This window comes from Monodon monoceros, unplaced genomic scaffold, assembly GCF_005190385.1.
Source record: "Monodon monoceros isolate NGI ecotype Baffin Bay Population unplaced genomic scaffold, NGI_Narwhal_1 Super_Scaffold_18, whole genome shotgun sequence".
In the NCBI taxonomy this organism is placed as follows: Eukaryota; Metazoa; Chordata; class Mammalia; order Artiodactyla; family Monodontidae; genus Monodon; species Monodon monoceros.
The window spans coordinates 159429976-159444502 of NW_021703774.1; the positions used below are offsets into that span (position 1 = coordinate 159429976).

The 14527-nt window shown below is 38.6% G+C and overlaps 1 protein-coding gene across 1 annotated transcript in view; it reads right to left on the reverse strand.

The window, feature by feature from the left end:
* Positions 1–2067: 2067 nt before the first annotated feature.
* The window catches only part of STX12 (syntaxin 12), a 34364-nt gene continuing 21904 nt past the window's right edge, over positions 2068–14527 (reverse strand). The window contains exons 5-9 of the mRNA XM_029229933.1: positions 11014–11057; positions 9600–9705; positions 6017–6089; positions 4903–4985; positions 2068–3585 (exon numbers count right to left, since the gene is read on the reverse strand). Coding sequence (XP_029085766.1) covers positions 3493–3585; positions 4903–4985; positions 6017–6089; positions 9600–9705; positions 11014–11057 — 399 coding nt within the window. The 3' untranslated portion in view covers positions 2068–3492. The remainder of the gene's footprint in view (positions 3586–4902; positions 4986–6016; positions 6090–9599; positions 9706–11013; positions 11058–14527) is intronic.

Genomic DNA, 14527 nt, shown 5'->3' on the forward strand with positions numbered 1-14527 from the left:
TTTGTGAGTGTAAGATGATAAATGTAAAACATTCAGCATAGTAAATTGCTTGTAGTAAGGGCTCCAGTATTACCCCACAAATGACCATTCACATACAGAGCACTTCCTCAAGCCTCTAAATTCCTGCAGTATACTGCCATTCCTGGCCTCAGCTTCTTCAGTTGTAAAGCGATGCAGCTTTATAGATGAGTGGTTCAGATATTCGAGATGTCATGGACCAGGGGAAAATAAGTATTATAGGGGTGTCAACTTTTATTTTGCCAACTGAGATTTTTAAATGAAGACTGTCACCTAACATCACCACCTTTTCATAATCTTTTTAAAAAGTGAGAAGGCCATTAGCTCAGATTCATAGATGGTACTTTAAAAAGCCCACTATGTTATTTTTCTCATTTCTCCGTGGACTGTAAAAACTTGGTCCTTAATCAGAGTCCCACATTAAAAATTCTATTATTTCAAGTTTATCTTTTAAAAATTAAGTAGTATATTGTTCATCAAATTTCATTTTGGATACGTATTAAAATGAACTACTCAGTTGGCCTAAAAGCAGGATCAAGGGTTGGAATTAAAACCTTTCAAGCTATTTCCTGGCTAAATGGAGATTCTAAAGTAGTAGATGTAATTCATAGTACTGGAAAGCAATACTGAAAAATTCCTTGAAACCTAGGGATACGCTAAATATGCTTAGAAAAGGGAGGAAGCAGGTGATTTCTAGCCCTAGGAAACAGGATAGAATGAAATCTGAGGTTCTGGTCTGCATTTAGTCACCAAAAGCAAAAGCTTCATTCCCATGACTGAGAACTGCCCCTGAACAAAAGAAGGGGGAAAAACCCAAAAAACAAAAAAACTGAACGGAGGAGGCTCGGTATGTTTTAGTTTGCACTGACTGAAGCATGATTTCATTTTGATATTTTTTCCCCAGTGGTGCAAGGCAGTGTATTACCACCCCTTAACAAAACAAAACAAAACCTACCCAGGGAGCATTGGTCTAGCAGCTAGCAAGTTCTTGTTCTGGAACATTTGCAGAGGAAGTGGCCAGCATGACACCTCTACTTTACCCTATACTACAGTACTACTGTTTTAATTCACTTGAAGAGAAAACATTCTATAAAGAAAGGAGAAAGAAAGAGAAAAGGAAAGGAATACAGAGACAAACATACAGTTGGTATGTTCAGACCACATCCCTATGGTCTTTATAATCAAAGAATTTTATAGCTTTAAGAGAACTACTGAGGAAACTAGGGGCCTATGGGTTAAATAACTTGTCCAAATACCTACAGCAAGTTAATGACAGAGCTAAGATTCCCCAGGCCTTCTGTACCCCAGTCTAGTTTTTGACCTCCAAACCAATGGTTTTCAACCATGGTTATACCTGAGAATTATCTGGAGCTTTTAGAAGTCTCTATACCCAGGCTATAACCCAAACTAACTAAATTAGAATCTTGTGGCACGGTCACCTAGGTATCAGTATTTTTTTAGTTTCTAATGTGAAGCCATGGTTAAGAGCCACTGCCCTAAACCATGGTGCCCTAAAGGTGGACAAAGCACAGTCAAGGAGGATTCTGTGAACAGGTTTGTTAGGACCACTTAGCAGAACCTCTTGGTGACTACTACAAATTCCAGGCCATTGAAATTCTAGGCCAAGGTCATATTTGCTACCCATGACTACTATTACCACCACCATTGGATAACACAGAACAGAACTGTGGTGGCTTCATTTTACCCAAACTGAAAGGTTTCGTGGGTTTTTTTGTTTGTTTGGTATTTTTTTACAGTCAAGACTTTTTTCTTGCCTGGAATGTTACAAATGATGTATTCAAGTCCAACCGTAATTTAGAGCTGGAGGGGCAGTGATTGTATAACCAAGGAATTACCTCTGAAGCTGCTGCTTGGGCCACTTGATGCCCCAATAGCTCTATCCTGTTCCTCAAGGAAAGGACCTATTCCACCCCTAAACCAATCCTCACCTGATCTCCAGTCTTCTTGCAGGTCTCAGTTTTTCTCTGGACAGCACATTACCCAGTATCTACTGCATTAGGATGTTAACTCATAAAAACTTACTACAAAAGCTTTTCAAATGTTTATTTGTCTTATGTGGGTGGAATGCTGCAAGAGTGCAAAGAAACTTATGCATTTAGCCCTATTTCCCTGCTGTTCACATTAGTTTAGTAAAAGAAGATTAAGTAACATTAAAGGGAATGGAAGAAATAAGTATAAATATATCCAGGGTAGTGAGATCCTCTGATTCACTAAAGGATGAACTGAAATCGTTGGCCCAATTCACATTTATGTGAGAACCTAGAGAAATTACTTTCCCTTTAACCTCCCTACACTTGTGAAAAAGGGGAGTGGACAACATTTATGTTACAAGACAGCAATCTTTTATTGAAACATTTTTTGTCTAAAACTATGCATGGAGAGATTAATCTCTTGTTCATAAATTAGGATAAGTCTAACATCACTATTCCAAACCAGTATTATTTACAAAAAAGAACCTTTGCTTTATCGCCAGGTTCACAGGACTAAATTTTAAACCAACTTCAGTCTAGCTTTTAAAATCTTCCTGCCATCAAATGCCCAGCAAACCTTATTAGGGTATGGGGCAGCCTTTTGATGGCAACATTCATCATTTACCAGGAATGCAGAACCACAACTGAGCAACAACAACAAAAGATTAAATCATTCCAAACAATTCCTATTTGCTCTCCAGAAGAACGCTTTGTCTAATTCTCCCCTTCTATACAGACATGTGGGAGAGGAACCCCACAGAGAATCGTAATGTTAATTAAACTCTTCAAAAAGTGAACAAGATCATTTAGTGTATATATGGATGAATTGCAGTCGATGACACTAGCAGATAATAAACTTAAACCCAGATTAACACACACCCCAACAGCTGACCAGCTCAAATAGTTACTTCTCATTTAATCTGGATCACCTGTGCAATTTTTTATTCTCTAGTTAAATACATTGCCAAAACCTTTCAAAGCATATAGGGGGCAGGCTTCTTAGAAATTCAAACAAATATTAAATAATAAAAAATGCTGGCTTATTATACAGTTTCTGACAGACTCCAATATGCTGGGTGACAGAAAGTAATTCTATCTCAGTTGCTAGTAAAAAGGTAAATCTTGTATGTACATAGAAAGACAACATTACAAGACTATAGTGTTACCTACCAAAACAAGAATATCTAGAATGTAATTTTCAGTAAACACTTGGGACGAAGGGCAATCAGAGTATAAGAGAAAGCAAAATCCACATAAATTAATTCTTAATTTGAGAAATCAATAAAATGTACACATAAGTTGATAAATACTGTCTCCACAGGTCACTAATTCCAAGGACTAGTTAGTAGTTAGTTTCTAACTAAATTATTACAGGACATTCTGGTGTATTCTGTCTTCTTGTGATCAGTTTGTTCTGGCAAGACTCCAGCAAGCACTTGCCCTTGAAAACAGCTCAGCAGGAGAAGGCTCGGAGGCAATCACTTCATTTATTAACTAGCCACAAAATAAGTCCCAAGATTACAATAATCACTGACAGGACAAGCACCAGGATACAGATCTTCTTGCGAGATTTTTTCTGAGGAGAGAAATATGTAAAGAAGACACTCATGAAACAAGTGAAAAATGTTTCAATCTAAGACCCCAAGAGTGCTTCATCAATCTGCCTCCTGGTAATTCAAAATTAACTCTATCCATGTATGACTATGCGGACACCTTCTCAAAAGTCTCAAATTACCAGTGCTAAGGCAGCAGCGCAAGTTCTAATTCCAGGCTCCCAAATACAATTTTGCAAAGGAACTGTTTATACCTATGTTGCTAGGCATTATTTGCAATAAAATAAGTTATCCATACATGTGTATTTTAATAAAGGTTTTATACCTAGTATAAAATTTTGTTCACTGTAAAATTGTGTTCACTGTAAAAAATACACACGAGCAGAAGAGAAAATAATCACCCACAGATAATAAAACAGTTGACATTTTGATTGTATTTCCTTCTGATCTTTTATCCATGCATGTTGTTATCTGACATAATTGGGACCATACTGTATGATGTTTGATGTTTTTATCACTTAATGCTTTAGCATAAAAATTTTGATATTATAAACTCTTCATAAACATCTATTTTAATTCCCACATAACATTGAGTGGATGTATATAATTTACTTAATTGTTCCTTTACTGTTGGATATTAAAGTCATCACTCAGTTTTAAGGGGAAACACTATTATTAAATATGAATTTCTTTAAGAACAGTCCCAGGTGAAATAGCTATCTTAGGAACATGGTAACTGACTGAATGCTATTTATTTCTAAAAAGCCATGCAACACCAAATTGAGGAGAAATGAGAGGGACCTCATTCACAATATTTGTAAACTGAGGTAAAGACCCAGATAAAAGTCATAAAACTAGAGTTTCAACTCATATGTAGAAAAATATCACTTTACAGAAAGTGGAACGATTAACCCCTATTTATTCATACGAAATAACCCCAAAATGATAAGCCCCTATTAATTCATAAATAGCTGTCAGAGTTGATTCTTTGTCCATCCTCTGTGGCAACAGTCAACATAAAGTATCTGCAAAGTTCTACTTTGTACCTATTACTATCCTAATTGAAACAAACTTCAGCTGTTTAGGTTATAAACGTAGGCTTATACCAGATTAGGTATCATGCTAGCTTACATGGTTAGCTTTGCAGCTAAGAGGCTTCTATGTCAGTTTATTCAAAGTTTGATGCCTTTTTGTAGATCTCTCTGCAAAGAAAAATACTAAAAGTGGAGCTGGGACTGCAATTATGACTACCTGTCTCCAGCTTAAGTCTAAGCAAAAGGCTGCAGCTGCTCTCAAAAAGTCTACAGCACACAGTGACTTTCTTTAGTACCTGCTTTTACCTGATAGTAAGCAGCTCTCTGTAACTGATCAGTGGCTCTTTCTACATGCACCTCTGAGCTTTCCACATTGGCTTCTATGCTGTCTGCAAAAAAGAAGGGCAGTGGATGTTTTACCACACTCAGATGTCTCAAGACTGCAAACTGAAAACAATTATGATGCTATGGGTCCTGGTTCATCACCATCACTCCAACTATCCAGGCATGAAATCAAAAGTTACTAACTCCATAAGAGAATAGCCCTATTCTTTGGAAATAAATACTGGGGTGGAGGGTTATGAAGTATATAACTCACCCACAAATGGTTCAGAAAAAAATCAGGTATATACATAGAGTGAGAAAGAGGGCAAATAAAAAGCAAGTGGGGCAGAATGTTAACAAGAGGTAAATCTGGGTAAAGTTTATAAAGGAGTTCCTTATTTTTTATTTATTTAATTTATTTATTTTTGGCTGTGTTGGGTCTCTGTTGCTGCGCACAGGCTTTTCCTAATTGTGGCGAGTGAGGGCTACTCTTCGTTGCACAAGCTTCTCACTGCAGTGGCTTCTCTTGTTGTGGAGCAGGGGCTCTAGGCGCGTGGGCTCAGTAGTTGTGGCTCGCGGGCTCTAGAGTGCAGGTTCAGTAGTTGTGGCGCACGGGCTTAGTTTCTCCACAGCACATGGGATCTTCCCAGACAAGGGCTCGAACCCATGTCCCCTGCATTGACAGGCGGATTCTTAACCACTGAGCCACCAGTGAAGCCCAAGAAGTTCCTTATTATTTTCATTTTTGCAACTTTTTATAAACTTGAAACTATTTCCAAATAAAAAGCTTTTAAAAAAAAGGGTTTCTAAGCCCATAGTTGTGCAAGTTTCTGGAGATAAAAACTGGGAAGCTGACAGCTAATATTTCCCTAAACAGCCAAAGACTTACCAAGAGGCTATGGCAAGTGAATGGAGCTGACTATTCATGGAAGCCTCATTTTAACTTACACATTTGACAACATAAGAAAATTGCTAAGAAAATGAATTTAATGATTTTTAAATGGTATTCCAAAATTCCTAAGACACATCTTACTGACTTCTTTGCACACAAATACTGTCAACTCACCTTCATGTTAAAGGTATCAATAATACATACCAATGAGATCACCTTGGTCATGGATCATCATTGCCAAATCTTTAAATATCTGATTGACATCCAAAATATCAGCCTGAGGAACACAAAAAAACAATTAACATTAAGCAACATGTTAGAAGATTCATTTCCTCTACTTACCTAAAGTTTTGTCTAGTAACAACACATGTGTTTTTAAAGCTTATAAATCATGTTTTCTCCATAAACAGAAAATGAAAAATAGTTAATTATTAACATTTACTAAATGACTACTATGTGCCAAGTACTATACCAGGTAGGTAATTAAAAGCACAGTCTCTTGGAGCCTGACTGTCAGCTACAGAGGACTGTTAATCCTCCAGTTTTGTTGTCCAACCTTAAATTAAGAACTTCTCTGGACCTCCCCTCTAAAATGTGGACAATGACAGTACCCATCTCATAGGGTTTTCAGAAGTACTAAATAAAAAGTTCTTAGAACTGTGAAATAACCACTTCATAAGGGTCAGCTATTGTTAACTATTACTTAATTGGTCCTCATGACAACCCAATGAGACATGTATTATCCCCATTCTACAGAAGAGAAAATCACGGCTCAAAGAGGTTTAATGACTTGTCCCAAGGTCTCACAGCTAGCAAGTGGCAGAACTGAGAATTAAAAGTTCATGATCTTTTGTTACTATGCCTCCTTGATACTTGAATTAATCATTCAGTAACTCTATGAATTAAGTATCTTTGAGGATAATGAGGCTCAGAGAGGTTATGTAACTTGTCTAGTCATACAACTCGTCAGTGAGGAAACTAAGCATTGCAGCCAGGATTATATCCCTAAAGCCCACGCTCTTTCAAAGTGTACTGCCTCTCAGAATGCTATAATAAAAAATGATGCCTTCAAAGCAATGACTTCCTAATCATAACCTGCAAGAATAGTTCTTGCCAGAACCTCAGTTACTTGCTAAGAGTCTACTATAGTTGGGAGAGTCTGCTAATTGCTGTGAATATAAAAGGGCTTAATAATAGCTAACAGGGCGGGGGGGGGCGGGGGGAGGGATCACTATACAATAAGATAAATAAGAAGAAAGGGTGTTACATGGTAAATGACTAATAAATGGTATAGGAAGTCTAGCAGAGGAGGAAGACTATGGCAGAAGAGGTAGGACTTGAGTTGTGCCTTACAGCAAAAGAGAAGCCATATACACAGAAAGGTAACTGGGTTAAAGAACAAACAGCCCAGTTTGACTATAACATAAGGTGTGATATTGTGATTCATAATAAGAAATATACATTTGGTCTCTGTCCCATTCCCAGCACAGAGCTTCTAAAAACTTTAGAATTTTCTAAGTGATAAATGAGATAAAGATGTCTTTTTTTATTCATAACAAGCCCTTTTCAACCACTCCTAAGTTTATGTTAATGGCTTGACTTTTGGAAAACCAGTAAGGATGGGGGCTGGTTGCCAGGGGAACCAACTTGGTGATTAGATGGTTGGAACTCTCAGCCCCAATCCTGACCTCTGGGGAGGGGAGGAGGGCTCAAGGTTAAATCAACCACCAAGGGCCAATTATTTAATCAATCATGCCCATGTAACCACAGGGTTCAGAGAGCTTCTTGGTTGGTGAACACATGGAGATTTGGGGAGAGTGGTGTGCCTGGAGAGGGCATGGAAGCTCTGTACCCCTTTCCACATACTTTGCCCCATACATCTCTTCCATATGGCTGTTCCTGAGCTGTATCCTTTTATAACATACCGGTAATCTAGTGAGTAAACTGTTTTCTTGAGTTCTGTAAGCAGCTCTAGCAAATTAATCAAACCCAAGGACGGGGTCATGAGAACCTCCAGTTTCCAGCCTGTCAGTCAGAAGCACAGGTGACGACCTGCATTTGGGAGTGGCATCTGAAGTCACAGGGAGGGGGGTCAGTCTTGTGGGATCTGAGGCTAACTCCAGGGAGATAGTGTCAGAATTGAGTTGAATTGTAGGACATCCCGATGGTGTGGCAGAGCTGCTTGATGTGGGAATAAGCCCACACATCTAGGGGCCAGAAGTGTCAGAAGTGTAGTGTGACAGCAGAAGAGACACACAGGAGTGTGATGCTTCACCATTAGCATGGGGTTTGTATGTTAGATGCAGGAAATGACTGGATATGAAAATCCAGCCCCGGCTAAGGAATTTGGCCTTAATTCTGTTGAGTGAAGTCCCCATTACACTCCTGACATCTACTACATTACATTCTTCTCCTTAGCTCCATATATCTCACTCTACTCCCTGCTATAACAGGATTTCTCACGTTAAAGAACCAAGTCAATGATTAGTAGCAATAGGTGAAACAGAGAAAAGACATGACATTTTTGAAGGTGAAACAGAGAAAAGACATGACTTTTTTGAAGGTGAAACAGAGAAAAGACATGACTTTTTTTTTTTTTTTTTGCAATACGTGGACCTCTCACTGTTGTGGCCTCTCCTGTTGCGGAGCACAGGCTCCGGACGCGCAGGCTCAGCGGCCATGGCTCACGGGCCCAGCCACTCCGCGGCATGTGGGATCTTCCCGGACCGGGGCACGAACCCGTGTCCCCTGCATCGGCAGGTGGACTCTCAACCACTGCACCACCAGGGAAGCCCAAGACATGACATTTTTGAAGGTAATAATCAAACTTGAGGATGAGCTGTCCCATCAAAAAAACTGACACTGATGGGCTCTAGGGCAGTGGGGCTCAACCTCGACTGCACGTTGTAATCACCTGCGAAGTTTGTAAGGGAAAAAGTGTCCACGGCCAGGGCCTCTTGTGGATGTTTGCCCATTTTTAATCTATGAAAAATAGGCAAATCATATAGTCCAAACATAGTAATTGGTAGTGGAGGAGGAGAGCTGGGGAATTTTTTAAAAAATCTCCAAGTGATTCTAAAGTGCCGTCGTGGTTCAGAACGACTGCCACAGATGAAGGTCAAGGAGGAGTTCAAAGTTTCTCCTCTCTCAACCCTCCCCTCCCCACTGCCTCCGGGGATGGCAGTTTTCTATCCCCATGGAGGAGAAAAGTACTCAGGTTTAAGGATATTTTACTGGTCACTGTGCAAGATTAAAGTTGGGAACTAAGGTAAGAGAGGCCTCAAGACCGCTCTCTCAACCCCTACCTCAAAAACTCTTCCTATTTCTCTGACTCACTGACATGATATCCAAAACTTGGGAGTGGACATTGGGATACACAAAAATGGAGCAAACCTTTTTGGCCTATCTTTATTCTAGGCTATTCAGATTAAGCAAAGGGCTCTCCATAGAGCCCTACCTAACCTAGAGGTTGGCATTGAGGTTTGGGGACAAAGTCTTAATGAGCAATAAAATATTTGTTGGCCTTGCTCTGTTCTCTATGCATAGTCTCATGGAGACCATATAAGATATAGTAACTGAGGAGAGGATTCGGGTATTCTCAGGTGCCATGGCCCATACCAACATAAGAGTAGTTCAAATTCACCGTGATTACACTGAGACATAATATGTCTCATTAGCCATACAACAACTCATTTCATCCTTTTTCATAATCACAGCGAGAAAAACCAGGTGAATTAAGAGATTGCATCTACATTGAGTCAAACAAAGAACATGACTTGGCTCTCACCTCCAGCTGCCGAATTGCCGTTTCCCTCTCTTTAATAAGTTCCAAATCCTGTTCAGTGATGGCCACCTCATCCTCCTGGCTCTGCATCTGGTTCCACTCCTCATGGCTGCAGGGAGACAAGCACACTAGTTGATTCCTCCTCTCTAAGGTGTGCATGAGACATACCTTCATCACCTCTGCTGCCAGCAGAGCCTGCCCAAAGACAGTACCAGGGCTCCAACTCCTCTGGTATCAATACAAGTGTCAGAGGCTACATTCTTCACATCCAGAGGCAAAGAGTTGGTAATACCAAAAAAACAAAGTCTCAGCTTTCCTGGGCAAAACTAAGAGGAAGCAGAATTATAAGGGATGGGACTCCTTGCTGTTTCCCTTCAGAGGTACATTCTACAATCTTGCTAGGGCTTGCTAGACAGAAGTGGGCAGAGATTTGAAATCAACAAAGGCCCATTCTCTCCCAGGGCACTCTCAAAGCGCAAGCTGTATTGGTATCTCGGGTACTAGACAGGTGGAGGAGAGCAGGTTAAGTGACCTGTCAGTGCTTCACCAATTAGTCCGATAGAATCACATCCCCTGGTTTTTGAGAATCTCTGAGGTTATGCTTTAGTTTGTCTCTTAACAGAAAGCCAAAGTAAAAAGCTAGTGAAATGTTATAACCCTTCTTTTCAGGTACCATATTTAAAAGAAACGCATACGACATCTTATACTAGAAATGTAACACTTTGAAAATTCAGTATTAAGCATTTTCCAACAGTACACATAAATCACAAATCATCTCCACAGTATTTAAAGAATTTCCTCCATGTGCTGGAGATACAAAACTGAATAAGACAGCACCCCAGGCCTTTGAGGTGCTCACAGTATAGTGGGGGGGAGATAGATACATACCTATAAGAAAACATTTTATGTTCTCAACTAATACCATCAGTACATTTTTATGGAATTAGTTAATTCAGTTTGGAGAAGTTAAGAAAGGAGATGTTCTTCAGATACAAATTATTTGCTTTTTCTTTTAATACCCCTAGAAGGATGGGTTGCCTCCATTTTAGGGATGAGTAAACACTGACCCAAGAACTTTGAAGAATTTAAATCTGAATTTGAGGTAAAATTATTTAGACCTCCAAATCCGTAGATTTGGGGGCTCATACTTATTCTTATTGAGCCACACCCTCTCCTCAACACATAGACATCAGAGATTTCTTGAAAGTTTTTTATTCACTTTGAAATTATTCCTTCCATAATTCAAAGATCTGGGAAAAGCCCACAGTTTTGACTTTTTTATTTGATGGATTATAAATTACCTACTCCAGGACTCCCTTTCTTTTTCCTCCTTTTTTCTCATTGATTTTTAAAATTAAAATTAAGTATAAAGTATAAAATCCCATCTCAACTCTCTACATTAGAATAATTCCTTTACCTGTCAAATGAGACGAGCTGCTCCTCTCTTTGCCTCTCCTCCACCTAGAAAGCAGATGGCATTATTGCTGCTGTTATCCAGAAACATGTCACAGACAGACAGACAGACACACACACACACACACACAATGGCTTCCTTTAGCTACAGTATAAAGAAGTAACATCCCTTGGCTCCAACAGAGTCTGTAAGATGACACAGGGCTCTGGCAATCTGACTGGACCAGAAAATGGGTGTGAAGTAGTTGAAAGCAAATCTGCATTCCAATTTGGATTCAGAACAGAAACCATACTAAGTAGGACGGAGAAAACATGGATAGGAGAAAGGAATAAAAATTAATAATAATGATAACCTATCTTAAAATTTGGAGGCAGGTGGATTAAGGGAAGGAGTTGAAAATTTGCTAGGAAACAAATTTTCAGAACATGTGAAGATTTTTTTAAATGGACATTTAAAGCATATTAGGTACAAAAGTGGCAAACTGACTTAAAAAATCAGTCTAATTATGTATTACTTTTGTAATTTAACAACAAACTAAGAAAAAATGTTAAAAGAGCAATCTTTTCCTATTTTTAAAAAGCCGTCCCTTTTTATGATAACAATAATTAAAAAGATAAGCAAAATAAAGAAAATTTCAAAATTCCACCCACCCAGAGGAACACTGTGGGTTTTTTTAAAAAACATTTTTACTTTTTCCCCATATCAAGAAACAAAACAAGGGCTTCCCTGGTGGCACAGTGGTTAAGAATCTGCCTGCCAAGGCAGGGGACACGTGTTTGAGCCCTGGTCCAGGAAGATCCCACATGCTGCAGAGCAACTAAGCCCATGCACCACAACTACTGAGCCTGAGCTCTAGAGCCCACAAGCCACAACTGCTGAGCCTGTGTGCCACAACTACTGAAGCCCGCATGCCTAGAGCCCGTGCTCCGCAACAAGAGAAGCCACCGCAATGAGAAGCCTGTGCACAGCAATGAAGAGTAGCCCCCACTCGCCACAATTAGAGAAAGCCCACGCGCAGCAACAAAGACCCAATGCAGCCAAAAATAAATAAATTTAATAAATTAAAAAAAAAAAGAAACAGAACACTGCTAGTGTCCTAAAGCCTACCTATGTGCCCTCCTCCAGTTACAATCACCTCCCTCTCCTTTAGAGCAACCATCATCCTGACTTTGTGATCATCATTTTCTTGTATTTTTTATATGTTTTTTAAAATTAATTAATGTATTTATTTATTTTTGGTTGCCTTGGGTCTTCGTTGCTGTGCAACGAGCTTTCTCTAGCTGCGGCGAGCGGGAGCTATTCTTCATTGTAGTGTGCGGGCTTCTCATTGCAGTGACTTCTCTTGTTGCAAAGCATGGGCGCTAGGCGCATGGGCTTCAGTAGTTGCGGTTCACGGGCTCTAGAGAGCAGGCTCAGTAGTTGTGGCGCATGGGCTTACTTGCTCCGCAGCATGTGGGATCTTCCCGGACCAGGACTCGAACCCGTGTTCCCTTCATGGGCAGGTGGATTCTTAACCACTGCACCACCAGGGAAGCCCTATCTCTTCTACTGTTAATCGACATTTGGATGTTTCCGATTTCTGAGTACTACAAATAATGCTGCTATGAACATTCCTGTACATATACCCTGGTACAGACTTACAGTGTTCTCTAGCATAGAACTGCTGGGTCATAAGGTGTGCATGTGTTCTGAAGTTGCAGCCAGAATGTTTTCCAGTGGTTGTTCCAACTCATACTACCACTGGCCAGATAGGAAAGTTCCTGTGCATCATATCCATGGCAACAACCCTCCCTGTTCACAGAATTTTAAATTTCTGCCTTTTTTTTTTTTCTGCCCTTACTTTGGACATGAAATAGTATCTCAGGGTGGTTTTAATCTGTAATTCCATGACTACTAAAAATGGTCCATTTGACCATTATTCAAAGCAATACCAAGATGTTATTTGCTTTTATCACTGTGTTGACAAAAACAAAGGTGGACAAAACTACCACTTGCACTTTAACACAAATCAAGGCAGTGGCACCAAACCATACTAGGAGTTTTCTATTCTTTATCACCACACATAGGGGGATAAAAGCCAGTTTGTCCTTAATGAAGCCATTAAATTTATTAATTAACTAAATCTCAGTACATGTCTCTTTTTTTTTTTAGTACATGTCTTTTTAATATTCTGTATGATGAAATGGGAAGTATACATAAAGCCCTCCTGCTACAAACAGCAATACGATGTTTGTCTCCAGGAAAAGCACTTGTGTAATTGAGTTGCTGGGTGAACTAGCTACTTTTTTTAGGGAATAGCATTTTTACTTATTCAATATAGTTTATACTTATATATAAAACTTTTAAAATATATAAACTTTTAATACAATTTGTGTATATACATATACGCATATATACACATATATATGTATACACAAACATATATTATATATGATATATATAAAAGAATAACTAACAATCTATGGTTACTCAGATGGGTATTCAAAAGACAAGGTCTTCAAGATAAACAATGTGAGCCTGTCACCTCAAGGAAAATAATGCACAGTGTTTGTTGCCAGTGATAAAAATCTAGCTTTCAAATAGAAAAAAAAAGAATTCTGGAAAACTTGTATCTACTGCTTGTGAACTTGAGAGATTCTCAATATTTAAAGACTTTTCTGGTCAAGCTGAAGATAATACATGATTTTTTGATATTGTAAAATGAAATATATCAACATTTAGAAGACCTGCATAAGTCAGGGAACCAATATTTTCCAAATGATAAATACATGATGTTATAAAAATCATGCACGGATAAAAGATCCAATAAAAGCATAAGACAGACCAAGATTTTAATGCATCAGAGTATGAACAAGTCATTGACAATGGTTTTCGATTCCACAATGCAACTAAGTTTTGATGTAGTATCAAGGAAAAATATCAACAATGATCTGAAGAGGTTAATTAAAATATTCCTTCCTTTTCCAGTTACTTACCTCTGTGAGGCTGGATTTTCTTCAGATACCTCAACCAAAACAACATATCATAACAGACTGAATACAGAAGCAGGTATGAATATCTAGCTTCCTTCTGTCAAGCCAGATATTAAAAAGATTTGCAAAAATGAAAACAATGCCACTCTTCTCATTAAAACTTTTTTTATTGTTTTGGAAAAGTAGTATTAATTAAAATCTCATTTACATTTTTATGTTAGTATGTAATGGGTTTATTATTATTTGTAAATGAAATAATAAACATTTTAAAAACTCAGTTTTAATTTCTAATACAATATATATCAATAGATATCATTCATACAAGCAAAAGCTCTTTGGGGTCCTTAATAATTTTTAAGAGTATAATGGGGCCCTGAAATCAAAAAGTTTAAGAAACTATTGTTCTGTTGGGTTGTGTCTTGCTCATATTGATTCCTGAGAATTCTTTATATATTCTCGATACCAGTCTTTTGTCAGTTGTACAAATAGCAGTATCTTCTCCCTGTTTGTGATTTGTCTTTTCACATATTTACCACTTTCTTTAT